The sequence below is a fragment of the Sabethes cyaneus genome, chromosome 2, assembly GCF_943734655.1.
Source record: "Sabethes cyaneus chromosome 2, idSabCyanKW18_F2, whole genome shotgun sequence".
Classification (NCBI taxonomy): Eukaryota; Metazoa; Arthropoda; class Insecta; order Diptera; family Culicidae; genus Sabethes; species Sabethes cyaneus.
Genome location: NC_071354.1, coordinates 73142096 through 73167283, shown reverse-complemented (window position 1 = coordinate 73167283; position 25188 = coordinate 73142096). Strand labels below are relative to the sequence as shown.

At 38.6% G+C, this 25188-nt stretch overlaps 1 protein-coding gene across 1 annotated transcript in view; it reads left to right on the top strand.

Moving 5' to 3' along the window:
- The window catches only part of LOC128735566 (uncharacterized), a 38856-nt gene extending 17375 nt beyond the window's left edge, over window positions 1-21481 (top strand). The window contains exons 2-3 of the mRNA XM_053830049.1: window positions 20592-20914; window positions 20980-21481. Coding sequence (XP_053686024.1) covers window positions 20592-20914; window positions 20980-21481 — 825 coding nt within the window. The remainder of the gene's footprint in view (window positions 1-20591; window positions 20915-20979) is intronic.
- Window positions 21482-25188: the final 3707 nt, after the last annotated feature.

Sequence of the window (25188 nt, the reverse complement as noted above, 5' to 3'; positions counted from 1 at the left end):
ACTATGCATAATTTCCTGTAATGCCATTCTATTTGGTTCACAACAATAAAGTTTTCTTGAATAAATTTCATCAATTTTTATTAACTTTCGGTTACTCACGCTGTTGTATTTTGCACAACATGTGTAGATTTTTGAATGCCATATTGTTATAAAGTTACAAATCGTATATTACGTATATACTAACGTATATTCTTCAGTAAACTTGTTATGAGCAAAATGTCAGAATTATTCAATGCATTAATACTTTAAATTGTTAGGAAACAAGATTAGCATAAGCCGACATCACAGAAACGAAGCAAGTAGCATGTGAAGTGTACCGCAATTGACCCCAACTGGAATTTTCTCTCGTTTCTTCATATGGAAAAATGGTGTTTGTATGCAGCAAAACTACCAGCAAACGTAAAATGTTTAAGATGTATCCGTCTGTTGGCAATCGAGTAATTCGGGCTCAAAATCAGGTTATTTTTTACAATTAAAGTTCTACAGTTCCTAAACAAGCAAACATAGAGGTATACTAAATTCAACAAAGTTGCGTATTTTTATTATTTGTACAACTTTGTAATACATGGAAAAGTCATACAACAATTACAAGAAGAGTTAGAATAGAAAAACTGATTTTACAAATTCATATACAATAAATAAGATTTTTCTACCTTCACTGAAGAGATAGAAGGTTACTGTTTTCAGCAAAATTTCTTGTAATAATATGCTCTAAAAGTTTGCAGAACACATCAATGTGTTGTATTGAAACTGAAGGAAAATAATTTTTTTATTTCACTTTTAGGGGGATTAATCAAAATTCAAATTCCACCAGACGATAGAGCTTTCAATTTTAAGAAACTCTTCCAAAGGTTCGATAAACTTAAAACCAAGTTTTCCTACTCAAAACTCCAGTGCGCACGTTTTCTTTGGTTTTGGGTTATTGTGCGCGCAAGTAACCGTGTTATAAAAGTTGGCGCGAGTGTTCGAGGGTTAATATCTTTTGACCGGTTAAACCAATTCTTATGTAATTTTGCATATGTATTCGTAGTGTGAAAACCTCTCGTTTGATATTAAAATAATTGAAATTAGATAAATTATCTTGGTTAAAATCATTATAAATTATTGTCAATTTTGGTGTGGTGCATTCGATTCCTCATAACTTTCAAATTAAACGTCCAATCAGAAAACCATTCAATAGTGATCTATCCGGCTATATTACCTGCCAAACGAAACTAACAGCGTGTAAATCGGTTTGGCCATCTCTGAGAAACAGGCGTTCATTTGTACCTAGTCAAAACAAGTTTTTCAAGGCTAACTTTTAAATTGCTTGTCCGTTTTCAATAAAACTTAGCAAAATGTTTAGTAATAGTAAGAGCTTTCGTTTGGTACTAATATCGTTAAAAATGGTTGCGTGGTTCCGGAGAAAACCGTGTCACGTAGTTTTCACATTTTTGCTTATAACTTTCAAACGAAAAGTCAGACTACGAAACCATTTAATAGTGATATACTAGGCAATAATACCTTTCAAACAAAAGTAATAGCGGTCGAATCGGTTCAGCCATCGCCGAGTAACAGGCAATAGAAAATTCGGAGCGAACACACATACACACATACACACATACACACATACATACACACACACACACACACACACACACACAGACATTGCTCAGTTCGTCGAACCCTATCGATTGGTACATGTGACTCGGCCCTCCGGGCCTTGGATCAATTTCGTGTTTTTCGACCAATTTCTAAACCTTTGTTATATAGTATAACAAAGGTAAAAAGATGTTGACAAAAGAAGGAGGGAGAGAGAGAGAGAGAGAGAGAAGAGAGAGCTAACACATAGATACTCCCATTTCTCTCTGAGCTCGTTTGTTGTTGAGTATAGGGGCCTCGAAAAAATTCGAAAATTTTAGTTGTCACTCATTATTCAATATATCCAATATTCCAATATGCACGCTAAAATTTAATGCGCATACGCTGCACAACACTTAACACAACTGTAAATCAAATTAATCAGGACGATCTGACGGTGAAACTTTACCTTTTCTGCTCACGGCATATATTTTCAGGTTAATAATGCCCTCTGGGTGATTGAGCTTTTTAATGCAGAAAGTTTTATGCTTTATTGCTTTGTCGAACATGAGGAGATTGTCATGAGAAGACTTAAATAGCACGGATATGCGAGGCTGAATGTATTGCTAGAATATTGGATAAATATCATGCAAAATGATGATCACGTCGAATCCGGTTAGAACAAGATGAAGAAGGGCCAGCAAGGTGACTGGAACAGGTGGGGTTGGGGCTGGCGTGCACTTGGTTCTCACGGGGCGGGAGTTGGTTCGAAAAATTATGTTATGTAGGCCTTGTCATGAGACTTCAGTCCAATTAGGGCGAAGCAAGTTATAGAAAATCAACCGCACAGTGGTCCAAAATAAAAAAATCTGCGCATTAGAGTTTTGAATGGGAAAAGTTAGTTTTTGGTTTATGGAACCTTTGGAAGAGTTTCTTGAAATTTAAAGTTCTATCGTTTGGTGGAATTTAAATTAGAGTATTTACTAAAACTTTGCAGCGTACATCAATGTTTTATATTGAAACTGAAAAAATTTAGCTCTATTTTACTTTTAGGGGGATTAATTAAAATTTGAATTTTGTTTTTTTTTGTTTTGGACCACTGTGCTCCCAGAATCCTCCCAGTTTGCCTCGAGGTATGATGCTGGCCTAATAACTGACTGAAGTTTTTGGAGCGTGTTAGTAGAAAACCGTCATCCGGGGATACTTGCAACACCGGGGTTCCCAAGCAACCAAAAGTTCGAATTTCATTTAAGGAACAAACTTGAAAGTTCATATTTGGTTCAAATTTAGTTTCGCAGAACTTTCTTGCTGAACAACCAGACACTACATTTGTAAACCGAACTTCATTCTCATTAAAGTACCGTTAATATCTGACTTGAAAGTCCAAAATGCAGCTTGAAAGTTCAACATACAACTTGAAAGTAACCTAGAGTTCGGATAATGGTGTCTAAGGAAGGTTAACAAGCTTTATGTCTATGGAGGTATAGCTTGCTAAGCAGCTCTGCTTGTAATTAACTGAACTTTAAAGTTGTCATGAGTTCGCTGCATAGAGCGCTAAGCAGCTTCTGAAGAAACTTCGGCAAAAGTTTATAATAAAACAGCACTTGTAGTTCTATTTTTATACTTTTCCATTTTCTACTTCCGCCTCCTCCTAACTTTTGTAAAGTCGGTTCATGCGATTAAGATACACCATTTAAAAAAATGCCTAACTAACACTGACCGCTACTGGATTTTAACCTGAGCGTTCCTCGTTGCATGTCTATCCTGATGCATTGCGCCATCTCTGACGCCGCTAGTGACATGAATTTTGCCGATGAGTTGTTCTTAAGTGTAAGTTCGTTTCGGGGCTGTGAAAAATGAGAAATTAGCACACCGAGTAAAAACGATGCAAATCGCATATTCCAGCAACGGAGCAGTGGTATGCGTCTAAGTTACCGAAAAGAAGTACTCGAGTTCAAATCCCCGAGGTTTATGTTGGTGGTGTGTGGTAAGTTACAATAAATTAATATTTATAAAAAAACAGTCGATTATTAACCGAAATTAAATACCTTACCCAAGCAACCAAAAGTTCGAATTTCGCTTATCTTATCTTATCTTATCTCACACTAACGCAGCCAATACTTGAAGGCATCCTGGAAAATGCCGATTGCTTAAATCGGTCATTTTTCTTGTCAACGGCCAGGCCAACTGCGCAGCATGTACCGCAGAGAGAATTCCAAAGAATTAAGTGGAATTAAAAATGATACTTAATTCCATTCAACTCATTGAAATCAAGGGGAAGGAAGAAAGCGTGGACCTCCCGTACCAAACGCTTCCCTTGAATATATTGATTAATTTACAGATTACAAATTGTAGTCGTTGGGAGTATCTTTGCTAATAAAGGTTAAGTGATACTCCGGACCCTCGGGGATGAACTTATGGCATTAACCATAGTCTGGCTGCAATACGCCAAGGTTATAGCGCCTTTTTTTCGCTCTCTGAAAATTGAAAAATTCCGTCTACCTGGCATCATTTTAATTACTTAGTAAAAGAATAAAATTTAGAAATAATAAAATATATGAATGCAGGAAAATCAAATAGATAAACGAGTGAAGTTATGAAACGACCTCACCGGCATTTGTTTCTTCGTCCATTCCATTAAATCCCGCCACTGAACAGCATCTTCGATTAAACCTGAAACAGTCCAAAGTCCCATTCGAAAGCCAGGTTTTGGGTGCCTCCGGGGCAGAACCCCACAAACCGCAAAAGTCACTACCGTATGCACAAGCTTAAATTCGGACCGCTTCCAGTAACAGTTGCCTCCAGTAATTCCGTCTGCATCCAAACATGTAACTTGCTTGTCACTATCTTCAAGGCACATGCCAATTCTATATCTGCTGCCGCTGGCCGAAAAACTAATCTGTTTGACTATTTCCAACTTCCCAACTCGTACGGAACCGATAATTCGTTTTATTAAATATTGCTTCACAAACTGTAAGAAAAATTTTGACAGCGAAAAATTTTGCTGCCGTCCACACGCGCTGTTTACTGCGATCGCAACCAAAAGTTCGAATTTCGCTTAAGGAACAAACTTGAAAGTTCATATTTGGTTCAAATTTAGTTTCGCAGAACTTTCTTGCTGAACAACCAGACACTACATTTGTAAACCGAACTTCATTCTCATTAAAATACCGTTAATATCTGTAGCAACTTGAAAGTCACATGCAGCTTGAAAGTTTAACATACAGCTTGAAAGTAACTTAGAGTTCGGATAATGGTGTTTAAGGAAGGTTAACAAGCTTTATGTGTATGGAGGTATAGCTTGCTAAGCAGCTTTACTTGTAATTAACCGAACTTCGAAGTTGCCTCGAGTTCGCTGCATAGAGCGCTAAGCAGCTTCTGAACGAACTTTGGCAAGAGTTTATAAAACAGCACTTGTAGCTCTATTTTTATACTTTTCCATTTTCTACCTCCGCCTCCTCCAAACTTTTGTAAAGTCGGTTCAAGCGATTAAGATAGACCATTTAAAAAAACCTAACTAACACCGACCGCTACTGGATTTGACCCCAAGCGTTCCTCGTTGCAAGCCTCTCCTGATGCATTGCGCCATCTCTGACGCCGCTAGTGACATGAATTTTGCCGATGAGTTGTTCTTAAGTGTAAGTTCGTTTCGGGGCTGTGATAAATGAGAAATTAGCACATCGAGTAAAAACGATGCAAATCGCATATTCCAGCAACGGAGCAGTGGTATGCGTCTAAGTCACCGAAAAGAAGTACTCGAGTTCAAATCCCCGAGGTTTATGTTGGTGGTGTGTGGTAAGTTACAATAAATTAATATTTATAAAAAAACAGTCGATTATTAACCGAAATTAAATACCTTAGTTAATGAGAAATGTTATGAATCTGCAAAACAGGAAGAAGTGGGAAAATATTCGCCCAATCTTTTTTATTTTGATAATGATTGGAGTTTCTTTTTGGGCTGAACAGTGTTCTATATAGCGACTCAAGTGAACTTTTTGCAAACTTTCTAGTTCTGTTAGAAGTTACTTTGTATTCCCTTCGAAGTTTAAACATCAAATACGAACTTGAAAGTACGGTTAATTACTTAAAAATGAAGTTGAAAAGAGTTCTATTCATGATCATTTCGTTGGCTGATTAAGCCAAAAATCACCTTTTATCGGAACTTTTGGTTACTTGGGTTACTTGCAACACTAGCGCGCATCGCGCTTTTGACAGTTCTAACTTTTTTGTTTGTTAACATAACCATTTGTAGCCAATGGCGTTTTAAAGAAGGAACGTTTCCTATTGTTTAGTTAAGTTTAATCCATTATATCATTGTTTTGCTTGTTTTTATACGATTGCAAAGTAATTTCACCTTCAGAGTAGGAAAAACGGAAGTGCAAAGTTGCGTCTGTTCATTGACATGAAATTATTTTTTATCGTTTGGCTCCTGTACACAATTAGTGCATCATATAAGCAAACAAATAGCAACTTTGAGCTTTGTTTATATTTTGAACTTGGAGAAGTAATGATGAATTCGTGTTGTTACTTCCAATATGGCGCGGATTGCAACACTTGTAAAATAGATAATTATCGCAATAGACAGTATGTACAAAGTAAGTTTGCATCTGTGTGATGAGTAGAATCAATATATATATATATAGAATGCCAGTGTCGCTGCAGTGCTCGTGGTAAACATCACACATTTGAAAATTATGTATTTACATTGTATGCGCATATGTGTGAGTGATCGATTAGAAACGGGAATCTGATTGTCAAACTAAAAAGGCAACCCAATAAAAAATCTTTCTGCTTTTTCGTAAATCACGTAGGATAAATCACCCGATTTGGTCGTTTTAAGGTATTTCGTCGGCAGGAAAATTTTCTATTGGGCAATTTGACAATGTAGTTCCCGTATCCAAGACACGAACCAGCAACATGTTTGCCACCAAAATATCCATGAAACACCAGCGACACTGGCATTCTATATATATTGATTATACTGTGTGATGTTATTTTGTCTACTGCCATCTACAGAAAAATTAAAATTGTGAAAATTTCCACGTGTCTTGAAACGGCAATTTAAAGTTCGCCGACATGCTGTATTTTCACCGAATATCTTTAAAAAACGATAGACAGCATTGGGAAACAAAACATGCTTCCAGTATCTCTTGTTTACCTTTGAACCATAGACGCGCTGGACAAAAGGAGACTTCGCAACCCCCCTTATTAATGTAGCGACGTATCTGGTTTGGGTTATTTTTAGACACACAAATTGTGCCTCTTCCTCCTTCTACACTCCTTCTAGTGAAGTAGCAAGCGGTCATTGTAGTTGTGGAAGTCTTGCAGCAACCAGCAAATTTTTGCTTCGAACCATTTTAGTTTCCTTTTACTTCGCCGTCAAGTCTTCAATCCATGAACTGAATGGAAGACTACGAAACATTAAGCTGTTCGACCCGTGAGTTAATCACACGAAGATTTGCCGGTGCGTCTGTCGGTAACGGACTGCCCGTTTCTATCGCATTGATCGAGTAGATAACGGTCTATTTTCTCGGTGATAGAAACAAAGAGTCATAAAAAATATATAGTATAGAATCATAAACAAGTAAATTAAAAAAGGCATCTCCTTAGTTCTAGATGCCGGTCCTTACGATTTGGTTCATTTACAATTATTCATTTCTTCCTGTCATTTTGTTGTGCGATATGTATATAAATTTTTTGATGACACCAACATATTCCCACATTCGCAAAATATCGCATGGTTGGAAGTTTTTTTAAATAACTTAAATTAAGTCAATCAAGTCGGTTTCAATACAGGTTTTTTTTTATCCATGCTTGTAAGTTTTTGAGTACTAGGTATATGAATATGTTTTTTGATAAGAATAAATGCTTCATGTGACAAATGTAAAAATGACAAATATATGAATATGAAAACATATTACACTAGTTTGTTGACAATTCAATGCATTTCAAATGAAAAACACTCAGAGATGCATTCAAAATTATGCCATCTTCCTATAAACAGAAACAAAAAATGCTGACAGTAGTGCTGAATCACATTGTATTTTTAGAGCTTTAGACACAATTCTTAATAATTTGTAAGGTGATTATAATACTCAAGGACGTAAAAATATAAGTTCATAGTCCATCAAGCAATCGGTAGTAATCATTCAAGACCTATTTTATTGCAGGTGTACGTACTTTTTTGGAGGTTCTAATTATTAATACCAATGCTGTCAATTTAAAAGCTCATTATCATGTACCAAAACTGGCCACATAATGGAGTGAACAGAATTTGCAGACCTCCAAAATACGACCCTCAACCTAAAACTAATTTTTGACAGGTAGGAGCTACTTGTTAGTTTTCTCACAACATTTTATCCGTCAGTCACTGTCAGTGCACTGACTTATTCCATATAACTAAGCCCATGGAAGTAAACCACTTTCTTGATTCCATGCATTTGGAGCAGGATATCCGTTTGTCACCATTCAAAGAAAACCGAAAAACAAATCATTGTGAAATAGTTTTAAAATGCGTCATCTAAAAATACTGTCTAGGTTACTAATCAACTAATCAACATGCGCTTGGAAAATCCCTGAAGCCTTTGTTTGTGTGCAACTAAATTAGCTCTTCGCCTTTTGATAATCATCTCGGAATGTCGCAACGATATCAGCTAATTTTGAAATTATTGCGATACCACGAATGTAAATTTCAGCCATCACGTCCGCTCGACCGTCCGAAACACTTTCCTGCGGTTCGCACTTACAGTTCCGTTGTTTTTACCAAAACTGGTAAAATGCGGATCTACGAACGACTTTGGCCGATTGCGGACGGGGTGCCGTTGGTGGCGCCAAAAATATTTATCTCTCGGAAGAAACGAAAAGAAAAACAACAACACCAAATTCGCCATCATTTATCGATAAATTTTTTTTCTTCTCGATTCGCTTTTCCTCGGCTGTTTGTTTACGTTTTTTTAGAGCACTACACCGTGTCGCAGAATTTATCGAGGAAAGATTAGCGAAATGATCCCGTTTAGAGAAGAGTCCGGATGATGTGGAACAGGGAGAGTTCAATCTACCTTTTATGGTGAGAGGGTAAGAAAATTGTTATTCAAATATATTTTCAAAATATCTTACATGCGTTTAACTTTGCAGTAATATCTACTGGTGGTTATGGTTATTGGATCATGGATAAAGGCGGGGTTGAAAAACCTTTTATTTTATTTTCAACCTTCAAAACCTCAAGGACGGCTGAACGTGTGGCTGATCGCCTACCTCCTTGGCAGACTATTGCGGAGTTCCAAAAATATCCTTTTGGCCGAATGTGCGCAGCCAAAAATCGAATAATGATCCAATTCAAACATGATGTATACTAATGTTTACTTAAATTAAAACTGTCTAAAAATATAAAGGGTAACTAGAAATAATAAGTTTTTTTAAATAACGCAAAATTTATGTTTTTTTGCGTTTACTGACTAGAACTTAAACTTTTGTATGTTAATCTGAAACTTCCCAAAATTGCTTTTATTATGTTAGGCCGTATAAATAAAAAAATTCGATAATTAGGGTGATTTATCTATTTAATTGGACTTTAATTTGGACATTTTCATGAAATTTTGCCGTAAATGTCCAAACTAGAGTATACGTAACGCTTGTCGAAAATAGATAATTTCCCTAAATAGCATTTCAATATTTGAAAAAAAGTACGATCGGTATGTTAAGATAGCTCCTGTACATTGTATTAGTCATTATTGTCCTATCCGGTTTGTCAAAAATTTATCAACAATCGATGTCCACTCTGAGATTATATCTTCAAAGTTTCCTTTTATGGTACGCGCATTGCTGACGCAACTCGATGACGTCGTTCGCCGCAGCATCCGTCGATGACGATCGATCGTACAGTTTCTTTTATGGGTGGAAAAACAATTGATTAGTCTGAGAGATTTGGTTGGCGAAACGGCGACGTTCTGCGTTGCCCATCTCCGGAAGAATGCGAGCCGGTTTTTTTGGTTGAGGCTATACGCTGGAAATCAACACGACGATCGCGATCGTCCGGGTGCAAACAAAAATAAAAACAAACGAGCCAGCCGAGCGGTGAATTGCTGTTTTCCCTCTCGCTACCAACCAAGTGGACATTTTTGGGCTGATATTTAAATAAGAGCGTCGGTCTTGCGCTATCGTATAGTCGATATCTGTCAGGCATTCGAAGCACATTTTGTAAGAAATTGGATCACGCCTCAGAATTAGCCGAAAAAATAAGTTTATTTGCGAGTGGTGCACCAAAAGTAAATATTATCACCGTCTAAACAGGAAAAGTTAAAGAAGTTTAAGCAAAATAGACCGTGCAATAGTTTGTATAGTGATCAGTAAAGTTGTGATTTCACTATAGTTCTATCAGTTTTGGTGCAAGATGAAACGATTTATTGTACTGGTAAGTAGCGAAAATTTAGAGTGCTTGTTTTTTCCATGCCGGTCATCAACGCTTTTTCGAAGTTGTCCATTTAAAGATAGGAGTATATAGGAAAATTTATTGATATGAGCCGGTTTCCAGAAAAGAAATTTAAAAATTATTCTTGCAACAGTGAAATCCGAGATGTTGTGCTGTGCTGAGAACAATCTTTAATATTAATTCTAGGATAAAATATCGATCGGTAATTCGATCTTAGTAATTCGATTTAATTAAAAATGATGAATTAACCATTTTGTATAATTTCAAAAGTTTTGGCAAGAATGTGATTGGCAGATAGCTAGTGAAATGACTTATAAAATGACTCATGTAGAATAGGGTGATTTATATATTTTGGACAGGCGTTACTCGTGCTCTATTTTGGACTTTTACGGCAAAATCAAATGGAAAATGTCCAAAATAGAGGAGGTGTAACGCTTGTCCAAAATATATAAAACACCCTATTCCAATACAAAAAAGAAAATAAATATGAACTAAACAAACAACATGTAAATGCCTAAAACAACATTGAAGACAGTTTGCAATCACACTGCTCTAGTTTACCCCAGAAACCAATTAGGCCATCTTTCCAATATTTTTCCTTACGTTTCGCCGCTTGACAAACGCCAAATATTATTCGATCCGATAGAATTGGGAGCAGTTGGGAAGATTAATGATATTCGCGCTGAAATCCACCCGGTAGCGGTATCGTGTTACCACACTACCTGTAGTGCCGGATCGCCAAATCCTGAAAAAAATGTGCAGGACCCCTGCCGGTTCTAGTCGATAGCAGAAACCGCTTTAGCCGTGATTTTCATTTCTATGGTTGCGAGTTCATCATTTGGTCACCATAAAAGCCGAATTAATGGGCGTGTAGCTTTTGAATTAGTCGGCTGCGGAAAACGTTTGATGATAACGCGATATCTCGCCGTTGTGGTAGCGTGGAACTTCTGGCCGGTTAATAACACGTTTGTATGTGCCTTGTAACTGTTTAATTCAGCCAGATACAACCCATTACATTTTAAATATTTTATGGTAAAATAGATAGCGGATTTTTTTTAAGAACGCTGTAACATGTGACATGCGAGGTTCGAATTTCAAGCAGAAACCGATTGGTTCCGGCTTTTTCTATTCTTCTGTTTTCAATGTTCTAAAGAAACTTCAACTCTACGGTTATTTTCTCAATGGAATGATATTGTGAGTAACTATTTTGAAAGGAAGTTGATTTCAATTGTGGTCTTAGTGTTCATGAAATTAATGATATAGTATTTGCAACCAAAAAGTTTAATTTCACTGCAGACCAATTACAATTTGTAAAACAATTTGTGGGGTTAGGTGGAAGTTAAAAACCGTTTGCGTTGTCTGGCTGCCAAGATATTGAAACACTTCCAGCAAGAGAGCAAGGGAATGTTATCGATCTAGCCGAGATAATTTAATTGCTCTGTTGGTAACAAGGTAATTTTTCTAAAGATAATTCTCGATTTGGTTTACTATCTGTTCCTCCAATTAAGCTCTCGTCCATAACTACGAAGCGTATGCAACTTTGTCTTCCTTAACAGCAAAATTGTAAAAAATTCTCCTTCTCTTGCAAGTCCAAGGCATCTGTTGGCGATTATTTCATCGTTAATCGGTTCTCATCTCATCAAGACCGCGATCGTGCGAGCTCCTGGGTACAACATGAATAAAATTCTCGCTCTCGAGTCGCCAGCAATCTACCCACAATCACAGCGTTTTGAGTCTCATGCGGCTAGTTTTTCAGGACAATTGGGCCAGCTTTCTCTGCTGGGCAATGACCTAAATGTTCCGATTTGTGTCCGAGTTTTCGTGTTAAACGTCATTACCCAAAATCAAGATCAATCCTTTTCTTCATTTTCCGTAATAATAAGGTTGACAGATATAAATAATAGGGCGTTGGTATTAAATCGCGGTTGGGGTACCCATCTTAGACATACTGGCGGGAGCCGCTTGTCGTATTCAGCTGAGCGCTCTAAGACAGTTTGAGCCCTCCCTACCTTGCAAAACAGAAAATAGTATCGTCCTTTTCTACCTGCGTTCGATAACCAAATTTGCGTACAACAGTCGGAAACAGAGATAGGAGTTAATCGACATAGATGTTAGAAGGAAGGTTACGAAAATATACATCTCGCTATTAATATTGAACACATTTAGATTTAATGATGGATCCGGATAGGTTGGTTCCCTGTCTGCACCGGATCATAGACAGGATCTGGGAAACAGAACATCTACCCGAGGAGTGAAATGATGAAGTAATATACCCAATATACGTACAAGAAGGGCGACAAGTTGGAATGTGAGAACTATCGAGCGATCACCATTCTCGACGCCGCCTGTAAAGTGCATTCTCAGATCATCTATCGCTGTCTATCGCCGACAGCAAGTAGAATCGTAAGAAGTTATCAAACTGGTTTTGTGGAAAGACGATTGATAACGGACCAAACCTTTGCGCTGCATCCGACACTCCAAAAGTGTCGCGAATACCAAGTCCCAACGCACCACCTATTCATAAGTTCAAGACCGCCTATGATACTATAGACCGCGAAGAGCTGTGGAAAATTATGGGCGAAAACGGCTTTCTCGGGAAGCTGACGAGACTGATTAACCCTTTATAAGGCCGTGGCAATTATTTTGCCACCAACGAAAAATATTTGTTTTGCGTCTATAATGACATCAATATAATTATAGAAGCAAAATAAAAAATATTTGTTGGTGGCAATATAGTTGCCACTGCCTTATAAAGGGTTAAGGCCACGATAGATGGTGTTCGGTGCTATGTGAGGATTTTGGGCGCGTTATCAAACCCTTTTGAAACATGCAGGGAACTTCGACAAGGCGATGGTATTTCCTGTCTCCTGTTCAACATTGTGCTAGAAGGTGTAATGAAACGTGCGGGTTTTAACATGCGGAGCACAATCTATATAATAAAACCAAGTTGGTTCGTTTGTTTGTAAGGGATAAACTAAAGAACGGCTGAACGGAATTGCTTGATTATTTTTTCAGTTGTTGTGTTTTAGTCTGCGTCAGGTTTATACGTACAAAAAAATAATGAAAATCCACGCAAAAAGTTGGAAAAAGCAAAAAACCGATATTTTACTTTTCCCGCCATTCGTCGTATACGCTATGTTTTAGGTTACTACGATTTTTATCGGGAAAAAGTAACTGCTATCAAGCAGCGTCGTTGTTATGGTCGTTATTTGGTGGTAACCAAACACGTGTTAATCATGGTAGGTAACTTTGACCACTGAATTTTTACAAAACGCGTGTTCCTTACAACTGTGCTATATCATTATTTAAAAATGGCAATCTTTCCGAAATCATAAAATTTCTCGCAATCATCTATTAGAATGTTCGATTGGTTTCATGTTGATTTATCAACTCCCACCACTACCCAACAGTTGTGATGGCCATCAGATTATCATTTCCATATCTTTACCATAAGTAAACTCAATGGCTTTAGATAACACCCCATTTCGCCTGCTCCAGTTGACTGTCGAAATAACTTCAATGCATATTGAAACGAAATCTTTATATGTACTTGCTATAACCAATTTTATGAATGTATTTAATGTATCTTATGTTTATTTAATACATTTTTCCAAATTGATGTTTTGAGCCATAAAATGACCTGACCATCAAGTGAATATATTTACTAGAATAAAGTTGCAGGAGAAGTATATGTATTAAAGTTTTACAAAAGCAGTGAATCATTAGCATTCAATTAATGTTAATAATTTTTGGCTCACTTCACTTCTAATTGGACTACTTAAAAGTATAAAACTGTAAATTATTTGGGCAAAGAAATTATTTGGGAGTGAAATAGCAAAGGATTAGAGCAGACAAACAAGGATTTAAAGTGAAGACTAACATTTATTTGAATTTTCGCATGATTAATGAATCAAATAAAATTAAAGATCTGATGACTATTGACATCGGATACATATCAGAATGACGAATTTAGACTTAAAAATAACCGTGAAAATCGAAATGAAGCTCTGATTGTGATAGAGGAAATATGCTCAAAGGCGTCAAAAAATGGCTGAATAATTTAAAACATAAAACTTACAAACTAATAATGGGGTGAATGCACAAAGGCTAATAGAAGAAATATTGGTGGCATTTAACATAACAATTACATATTTCAGCGGCAATTAGAATATAGTTGGTGGCAAAAATTATTGTGTTCTCAGAAAGTTTTGAATGTATATTGCATTTCATTAAACGGTGAACTGTAACTTTTACCAAAAATAAACTGACGGCCAACACAATTCCGGTAACGGGAATTAAAAAATGAACATTTCACATATGTTTCAAACAGACGCTCTGTGAAAATCCGAAATCAGTTAACTATTTCACCACATTCTCCAAAAAAATGCAAAACCTAAATTATATCTAGAGTACACTCAAGTCATTTTTACACGGTTTGTTTTTTTCGTTTACTCAAGAACAGTACAACTGAGGGACCTTTATAAACTACGTAACGAATGTCGGGCCTCTCCCCAATATATTGAGAAATAAATTAATTTTCCCTAATTTGTCCTGTTCTTATTAATAATCGAAAAAATAAACCGTGTAAAAAAGTACTTGATTGTACTTTCGAAATTTACAATTTATGAAATTTAGTTCAAAAAAGGCCTTTCGGTTGGCGTCGAGGTGCGTACGACCTCACAAACTACCCGTTGCGTGTTCGAATCTGGGCTAAAGGTCCGCGCAGAATTAGTACTTTACGGTTGCGTTTGTGCAAATCTGACAGTTCTCCCATACAATTTGACAGATTATCTGTCAAATCTACGCAAACGCAACCATAAAGTACCAATTCAGCGCGGGCCTTAAGAAAGTCTGTAAAAGGCAATAAGATCGCAGCACCAGCCATGCAACCGTCCTGCACTACAACAGTCGGCCGCGAAATCATTCAAACAGAAAACAGCAGGTCAAGTTCCGAATGCAAAATATAGCACCAAGGCTTTGCTTTTTCCATTTAGTACAATTTGTGGCAGTACGAAGTTTGCCGGGTCAGCTAGTCTTCAATAAATTTATCTGTTCCGCTGACGACGTAGACTGCAGTTGCAGAGCACTATACCAAACTGAAACGTAAAACAGTAAAGTAGCACGATCGAGCTCTCGTAGGCAATAGTGTGATAGTCAAAGGGGACGAGTTAGACATGGTGGACGAATTTGTAAGCCTCGGGTCGTTGATGACGTCGGATAACAACTGCAGCAGAGAAATACGCAGATTTATTCTTGTTGTGCGCACTATGCATTCCGCAGGGCCTTAAGGTCTGGTAAGTTTCACCCAGTACGAAATATACCAAGTACATAACGGTAATAAGACTGGTAGTCCCCTAGGGGGATAAAACGTGGACAATGCTCGACTTGAAAGCACTGGCCATTTTTGAACGTCGTGTGCTAAGGACCAGAGCTGGTGCAGTTCTTCGGCGAAGCCAGTATCCAAAATGGTGCTCAAGCTGGAAGGGTACAATAAGCGAAACATGTTGTGATAATCCCGTAAAAATGGTTTTCACCCAAAATCCGGTTGGTACCAGACGCAGAGGTACACAGGTTAGACTAAATGGAGCATAACCTAGAAAGTGTGAGACAGTCGAGAAATTGAAGACGCACAGCCATGATCCGAGTTTGTCGGCGGAACATTATTATGCAGCTTAAATCACGGGTTATATCGGACCAGGATAAGTAAGTAAAAGCACTTAATGATCGTAGCGAGTGTGTGTTCAGTTAAAGGAGTAGGAGCCTAAGCCTATACTCAAGCCCAAGCCCAAGCCCAAGCCCAAGCCCAAGCCAAAGCCAAAGCCAAAGCCCAAGCCCAAGCCCAAGCCCAAGCCCAAGCCCAAGCCCAAGCCCAAGCCCAAGCCCAAGCCCAAGCCCAAGCCCAAGCCCAAGCCCAAGCCCAAGCCCAAGCCCAAGCCCAAGCCCAAGCCCAAGCCCAAGCCCAAGCCCAAGCCCAAGCCCAAGCCCAAGCCCAAGCCCAAGCCCAAGCCCATTTTTTTGGCAAGCTCTTCTAATAATATTTTCTGGCTACGCCCCTGTATGAGAGGTTTAAAATGGCCCCGGGCAGTATTTGTTTTCTCTTAAATTAGTACGTAAATAAAATGTTAACCTATCGAGAAGCCCTAGAATCGGAAGGAACCAGCTTACTACCAAAAATATTCCAAGAAACTTGGTAACTGGGCCAAAAGTCGAGAGTCAGTAAATGCTATGTTATCTACCGAGTGAAAAGTGAACTAACGTATGCTAGTGTAGTGTGTATGTAAGTAGGGTATGTTGCTGCTTCGTCGTAATTGCCTATTCCCGTCCTATCCAACACAAATTATTAAAAATATCAGCATTTTAATGACACACAATGCAAAACTAGTTATTCCCTAATATTTTAATTTGTTCTCTATCATACGCAATCAATCAAAGTGAGCTGAGATCTATTTAAATGCTTTTTATCATTAAAGAAGTCCTACCAGCCAAATTTCCTACGTTTTTTTTCGTGCGACGAAGAAGAAAATGTCGACTAATTGTTTTAATTTCTGTCATTCATAAATGAACACAACTCACGCAAGGCATTGTCGTTATTCGCCAGGAAACCTTGCCTGACCTGTAGAAATTTTGCAGAATAACATTTGTCATGCCGTCCTACACAAGTTCATGCGCGTAAGCGTCGTAAAAATGATTGTGATTTTTAGTTCGGACGATGAAAAATTTTGATGGACGGATTTTAAAACGGTACGACGAATTTTAGAAATAAAGTCAGTTCGCGGTTCGAAGAAGAGATGCTAGTTTTTTTTATGTAATGTTTTGGATACTACGCAAGTTTAATGGTTGTCACTTGCTGTAAAATTAAAATAAAAAAAAACTTGTTTTCGAACAGATTCTAATGTAACTTTTTGCGTCACTTTCGAAAGTCTTTTCTCTCGTTAGGGGCCGTGCACTAATTACGTAATGCATAATGGGAGAAGGGGGTTCCACAAAACCTTACAAAATCTTATTTGGGAGGGAGGGGGGTTTAATCATTTCTTACGTAAAATTTTAATACATGAAAAAATTGTGAAAAATTCACATCTCTTAAAAGCAACTCACGTTACTAGTTCCAAAAAATTTTAAATTGAGGAAAAAGCCCTTACGTAATTATTGCAAAGCAAAGCAAAGCCTAGGTGCTACATTCCGTTATCGAAACTTGACCTCCTGTTTTATACGACAGAGTTCGCAGCCAGCTGTTAGAGTGCAGGACAATTGCAGGGCCAGTTGCTACGATCCTATTGACTCTAGCAGCCTCTCCCAGTCGAGATTCGAACATACGACGACTGGCTTATTAAGCTAGCGTCATAATTCAAAGCCAACTGGCAGGTTGTAATTATTGCACAGCCCCTTAAAAGCTATAACTAGCGATTCGATTGCGTGAAATGTAAAAGGGGAATGTGGTACATAACGCACCACTCAAGGGGGCATAGTACTTTTTTAATTCCAAGAAATTGCTTTTTTATTAGTTAATTCGAAAGTTTTACATTTTGAGCACATGTGCTTGAAGCTGTTTGGATGAATTCTGAAAATTGACAAAGGTATAGCTATTTGTACTTCGCATGTCTGAAACGATTGCACGGCGAATAAAAACTTCAATGCAGTTTTCCTTGAAACCAGGTTTTCAAAGTCGGTACCACAAATATCTCAAGAACGGCTCAAGCAATTGATAACTGTCACCATAAATCACCTTATTGTTTGTCATTTTTGACGATTTTTAACAAGAATCAAAATCATCATGTGGGGCAAAACGCCTAACCCGTGGGCAAAACGCTCCAAATTTTGACAGGGAGGCATTGAACGCAAGACGCAGAACAACTAATACAACGCGCATATAATTTCGTGTTGAAAGTACAGCAGTTCTCCATAAGACGGTTTCGAATAAGAATATTTTTAATAAGGACGGTCTCGGGTGATTTCGTTAAGCAAGCGTTAGTGTATATGTAATATTCTTATACAGTGTAGCATGTACCCGTGTACCAACCACACGCCCTGGCAGGTATTGTGGTTTCAATCAAATCCCGTTATAATCTCTGATTATAGCTTGGTTCGACCCATGCACCTTCCAGCATTGGACAAAAGATAGTAGTCACAACGACAACTTGCTAAGCGTAGCTACCTATTACCCCCCCTTCCTTTCCACTCTTTACCCTTCTTTCCCAAAAATTTTCATTACTTTCCCTACCGTCCCTCCGTCAATTGTAAAAACCATCGTTTCAAAAAATATTAATAATAATGCCTGACCGCATTTCAAGGTCAAAGACTAAAACTCGAGTTTGGTCGATTGAGATATATAAATGTATAATTAAGGGATATATTTTATACCTGTTTCCCCTTAATGAACAATAGTTAGTTTTAGGCTCATAATTTTTTATTTAGCATCAGGCATTATATTATCAATTATTATCAAATTGTACGATAACCAAAACGTAATTGGCTGGCCAAGGCTTTTCTTTTTAATCCAAAATTGGATGCTTGGCGCTAATCAGGAATGCATTTCGAAAAGTATTAGTGTCGATTAGAAAAACCTTGCTGCTATGGTCGCCATCGTTTCGAACATATTTTATTAGAATTTCGTTTTTGCCACAAGTTTATCACTAGTATTTTGCTATTAGCATTCAAAATGTCATCAACGTCACATTAATATTCCTAAACGACACCCCCTTGGAAGCAATTACGTTTTCCCATCAACCCAAAACATGTTATAGTGGGCCTAGTTTTTGAACAATTTAATCTAGCTAGTTTATTATACATCGTCAAAACATCTGAGTCTCTAATACCCACTACGACACAGGAGCACTTCAGCTCGAATCAAGAACAATCTGGTTAGCATCTCAAACTTGTCGCTTCGCTGTCTGGTTCTCTTCAACGGCTATTCTATCGACATAAATCTTAATTCACTCTAAAGCATAGTCACACATACAATAAACCAAGCGCAGTTTTCGGTTGATTGCTGTAGGATTCCAATGGCAACACCCGCGCCGTATTGTCATTGGTCATAAATTACCGGCTGATGGTCGAACGGTGTCGTATCGTATCATCACGGCGCGAATCGGACGGAACCTGACAGGCTAAACTAGCGGGTTGTTCGGTCACACTTCGTTCACACCCGTGCGATCAATTAATTAACGCGAGTGCCATCAGAGCGCCCGTTGATGAGCATGTGTTTATCATGAATTATCATGAATGCATGATGCATATTGAAGTGAAATTACCTTTTCATTAATAACATACTTCCGTCTCTATTTAATTCAACGCAGACACATGTTTTCCGATTCGATCCAAGTGTCTGTCTTCCAATCCTAGAGAACGACAAAAACCAATTACTTTTCTCATTAAAAATTTAAGTATATTTTTGCCCACTATATCATGCAAATACTGAGTGATAATGTTTAACCATATTTATGCTATTTCCTGTCGTGTGCTCTCACCTGTGCGGCGCTATGGTCATTTTAGCGCGACCTTTGCTTTTTCTTTGGGTTTCAATTTCTTCTTTTGGTGCTTTTTCGTCAGCGTCGGCTGCATCGGTAAACATAGCCAGCCCGCCAGTGGTCCTCTGCTGGCCCAAAAATCTTTGCTAAGTCACTAATTAATTCGCCAAATCCGGCATTCAAACAATCAAAAATGCTAAATAAATTTGGCTGCTTCTAGTTGTGTCCAGGGGTGGTACGTCCAGGGATGCACCCGGCCGGCAGTATGGGACGGTCCGCCGAAAGTAGCATCAGCAATGTCATTATTTCGACCGATCCGCCGCCGTAAATGATCGACAAGGGCGCCAAGTGATATAAAATTCATCGATTTCTCTCGAAACTGCCAGCAAATCCGATTGGTTCGCTAATTAGTGCTAAACAAACGTACAGACGGACGCCACGCCGGGCTAGGAGCTTAGTGTGATGCTTTCAGGTATTTACTACCGTTTGGCATTGTAATGCTGAATAGCAGGATAGGATTAAAAATATATTTGAGGTGGTTTAGGAAAACTTTTGTTCCGCATGGATTGGCGAGGCATTCTAGTTGGCACAAATCCTGCTTCATATAATGGGTAATATTGAAAGGAACTAAGCCAACCTCACTCGGAATGTAAAACCAAATTGTTAGGATAATTTCCAATTTACTGCATGTGCTTATGGTGAGAATCCGGAAGCAGTAAATGCAACTTTCCGACCGCCTATCATCAGAATAATACACATTCCCATTCGGACGGTCCGACTGCATAAATAAAAGTTGGACACGACCTTCGCAAATTCCTTGCATCTAATTCCACATGGATGGAACAGGTTCGGTAGAATTCCTAACACCCCAATAAAACAAAACCATCGATCGAATAATCATAAGAATTGAATAATAATAAAGATATCTGACAAGAGCGATCCGCTTCGCGTCGCTGACTGATAATTCGATAATTTTGTAGGCGTTAGTTTGTCGAAAAAACTCCATCTGTGCTGACGCTCTGACATCCACGCCGGTTCGGTGACTAATTCGTGCCGTCATGCTTCCCATTCCAATGCGATCACTCGTCTGTATGCTAATTCTAATCGTTTCACATTTCTATCGCTTTCCATAAATCTAGCTGGCCTTAGCCGCGGTGGCTCAGGCGCTTTCGATCGACGATCGCGGTCTGGATATCAACATCAATGTGGAGAAGAGCTCGAATCTGTACCATCACGGTAGGGTCAGTTCCTTCGAGTACGGTTTGGACGTTGTGAAGCAGGTGGACAATCATTTCCAGCATAAGGTCAAGGGTGAGGATGGTGTAACTTACGGATGCTACGGATTCGTCGATCCCGATGGCAAGCCACACCTGGTGCATTACGTGTCCGATTTGAAGGGCTACCGCGTTGTTCCACCGGATCATGCCACCAAGATTTACATCTCCCGCCTGGAAAAGAGCATGTAAGTACATGTCATAGTTGTTCAAACTTTTCGATCGATTAATATTGATTTACTTTATGTTTTAGAAACAACGTCTATCAAGCCTCCATCGAAAAGGATGTCCAATGGAAGGATCTATTTTTCCCACCGGCATGCCGGACGCTACGCGCAGAACTTGAGAAGCTGGCTCCCGTAACCACTCGTCGACCAACCACTCCACGCCCAACAACTCCACGCCCAACAACTACTGCACGCACAACAACTACTCCGCGTCCCACGACAGCCGCCCCGATAGAACCGGAATTCGGTGATTCGAGCAACTTGCATGAAGCCTTCGCACCGAATCAGGATTCCGGCTCGTGTTCGCGAGTATGTGATGCACTTCGAGTTGAGCTGCAGGATATTAAATCCAAACTGAAGACTCTGATCGATTCACTGAGCGATAAGAAGGAACAACGAGTTAGACCGATCAGTGGAAATAGCTCGTATGCCTATTTCCCGGTTCTGCTGAGTGATAGCCCACCGGCGGGTTTCGACGGTCGATCAGGAAAGTATGCTCTACCAGTATTTGCGCAGTGTGGCAACTGAGAAATCATCCTGTACCCGTTGCAGCAATGCAATGAATTTGGTCGAGTGCAATGAGTAGAGCGTAAGAAACATTTTAATTTGCAGATGTGAGAAAGGATTGTGATTGCCTATGATTAAGTGAATGAAGTAGCATTAGTCGCATAGAGTAGGAATTGAAAATGTATCTTTTAAAATTTATTGGAAGGATTTGTTGAAAAAAATTGAGTTTGATAAACAATTACAAATTTACAGTGCGAAATGAACAAATTGATCATAGTGAATAAGTATGTAAATTTTCAGTCAGATCGGAAAAGGTCGATTCAAAAATATAATTTTTGACAATGCCTCAGTTTTGACTTTAAAGAACTAGGGAAAAAGATTTAGAATTTTATCGAAGTAAATGTATATGTAGGTAATAAGCAAGACGAAAAATAAACAAAACGAGTTTTAAACATAACTTAATGTTTCCTGTTGCATTACCAAAATGTAAAAAAATATTTTTCTACTAGTCGAACTCTGCGGGTTGTCGACTAGAAATCAAAATCTGATAGCTTGCCTGCTGGAATGAATATCTATTTTCGACCCAGTTTTGTTGAAAACAATCCATCGTCTGGTTAACGTTAGTTTTCCACACACACTTCATTTTCACGTTCAATCAGATCATGTCTGATACAATAAACTTTATGAAGAAAGTTTAATCATATTAAATAGGTGTTGAGATTCGAAACTTTTTAAAAAAGCTATCACTTTTTAAAAAATATTACTGTGTTGCTTATCAATATATTATGTGCAACAGCAGCCTTTAAAAGTTTTACAATAATTTGTAACTAATAGTCATCTGTTATTTTCCTACTGACAACTTTTTGATCATTGTCGTTAGAAATAGGTCGATTTTTTCACAGACAAAGTTGTCCAAACTGTAATTCCTGTGGTATTTTAAATGATTTAGCGTTTTTTTTAGATTTCCCGTCGTAATAAGTAAAGCCGTTCTAATTTTCATCATTTGTTGGATGGATTTAATGAATACTCCAAAAGTTCTTGTGCTGATTTGACTAAAACACACTTACCTTCCGATCCGTGAACTTTGAAATCACTGAAAAGCGACTATTAAAGCATATTATTGAAATTACGCAATTGATTTTATTTCTAAAATTCATCGTACCGTTTTAAAATCCGTCCATCAAAATTTTTCATCGTCCGAACTAAAAATCACAACAATGTTAACGTAGCTAACGCGCATATATTTGTGTAGGACGACATGACAAATGTTATTCTACAAAATTTTTGCAGGTCAGGCAGGGTTTCCTGTCTGTAGAATAACGACAAAGCCTTGCGTGAGTTATTTTCATTTATGAATGACGGAAATTAAAACGATTAGTCGACATTATCTTCTTCGTCGCATGAAAAAACGTAGGAAATTTGGCTGGTAGGATTTCTTTAATTATAAAAAGCATTTAAATAGATCTCAGCTCACTTTAATTGATCGCGTATGATAGACAAAAAACTAAAATATTAGGGAATAACTAGTTTTGCATCGTGTGTCATAAAAATGCTGATATTTTTAATAATTTGTGTTGGATAGGACGGAAATAGGCAATTACGACTGTAGCAACATATCCTATTTTACTTTTTTTGTGCAGCACCTGAGTTATAAATTTAATCAAAACTTTAATTTATTTAATTTAATAGGGATTTAACTGTAGAGCGCTCAGGTAACAAAACACACGTCTGTATAAAGGCAATTGGTGGGCGTGTGGTTTGTGTCTTAGCTGTAACCCCTTGTAAATATAGCGGAAATATGTAATATGAGCCGGCGACTGCAGTATTATGTGAAGAAACCTTAAGTGTATCATATTATTTGTTTGACGAGGAATGCCAACAAGCAATAGAGAGAAAAAAGACGGGAAAAACTATCAAAACATTGTCATGAGGGAGAATTTGACCACCAAGTAGCGATGAGCGTGGAATGAGTTGGTCACGATCCTGAGGAGGAAAAGGCGTCACAAGAAGGACAGAGATCGTGAAGAGCTAGAACAACTCTTCCGGACTAATGAGAATGAGACGTAAGTTCTATGAGAAGGTGAATCAATCTCGTAAATGATACACACCGAAGCCTGATATGTATACGGACGAGAAGGGAAATCTGGTCACAAACGAGCACGAGGTGATTGGCAGGTGGAAGCAGTTCTTCTACGGACATTTCAATAATGATAACAGAAGTTGACAGAACGAAAGTTAATCTAGGAGTGCCTACGAGAAATAGTATGATAGCATGCAGGGTCGGCGCTAGCCAATTTGTCACTCCACGCAAATTCTTAAAATGGCTCCCTCCTAAATAGTTGAAAAACAACCGGGGTTGCTATGTTCAGACATTTTACGACCTACACACCTCACGAGGCAAACAACTCGTGAGCAGCCAGCTGCCCGTGAGAGCTAGCGGCACACTGGGAAACAGATGGTGCATTACTTTTTGTTCTCTTTTTCATCTTACGCCCTTCGCGATCCTCGCGAGTGATCGGTATCAGTTGCTCAGGCTGCAATAACGTGCGAGAGCGACGCCCGTGGCTGTTAGCTAAATATACACTTGCAAAAGTCGTTGCAGTGCATGAATAAACAAAAGCGGGAGTCCGAAAGGAATGCTTATGCCGGCGTGTTCATTAGAACGAGTACGCGTGTGTGAGAAAATTAGCCTTCACTAGTGCGGGCTTCACAACACTGGTCACAGTCAACCGCCATTTCTTTTGAATAATTGTCGGTTTCTTGAAACCCGTTATTAGAATGATAAACTTTCAAAAACGAAAAAGTTCGGTTCATATTTCCTGTTACTTCAGAAACTCCGTCTTCATACCTTGCTACTTCATCGAAGGTAAACGTGCTGTTTGCGGATTCTGAAGAGATTAGAAAATCTCTCCCGAAAATCTCCTGAATGTTTTGATTGTTGTATTTTGTTGCGACTAGATTTTCATCAGGAGGAGGTGGAGCGCAAACGGAAAGCGAAGAATGGTGTAGGCGTATGAACCATGTATTGCAGGCACTACTTGGTATGATTTTCAAAGTACACTTGTCGAAAGTTGGGAGAGTACGATAGATCGGTCACGTCGCAAGAATGCCGGATGACCGTACAGTGAATTTTCTCTCTTCTGGACCTTCATCGGCCTTAAGGGCCACATCACGTTCGCATATGTTGGGTTGGAAACGAATAAAATGTTGGCGGGTTATTCAGGTCGAGCGACAAGCCCAACATCTTCTTTTGCCTGTTTGGTTCGTGGCACTCATACACAGGCGAGAGTGTTGACCGAACATGAATTCATCAACATTTTCCGCCAACATGTTCGTCCGTGCATGAGCGCCTTTTGGAATAGACAGACCCAACTTACTAGATGGCTTGACCAGGTTGAAGCCGATTTGATTGTGTCGAGATGCTTAACGAATTGGCGGTAAATAGCCCAGGACCCAATACAACGGAGAAAAACTCTAGATACACCACTTGCCATCCCGGCTTTATGCTGCTAAATGAGAAAGAAGGAAGTTTTATGTTAACCACTTATTTATTTAATTCTATAGTGGTTTTTAATGTAGGCGAAATGGCGCCCCCTCGTAGTGGCGCTCCAAGCAGCTGCTTGTTTTGCTTAAGGGAAGCGCTGGCCCTGGTAGCATGCCGGCTCTCGGCCTCAAAAAGATTTGGCGAGATATAGGTCAGCTGAAGAAAAATAGAATCGCTGGAAAGG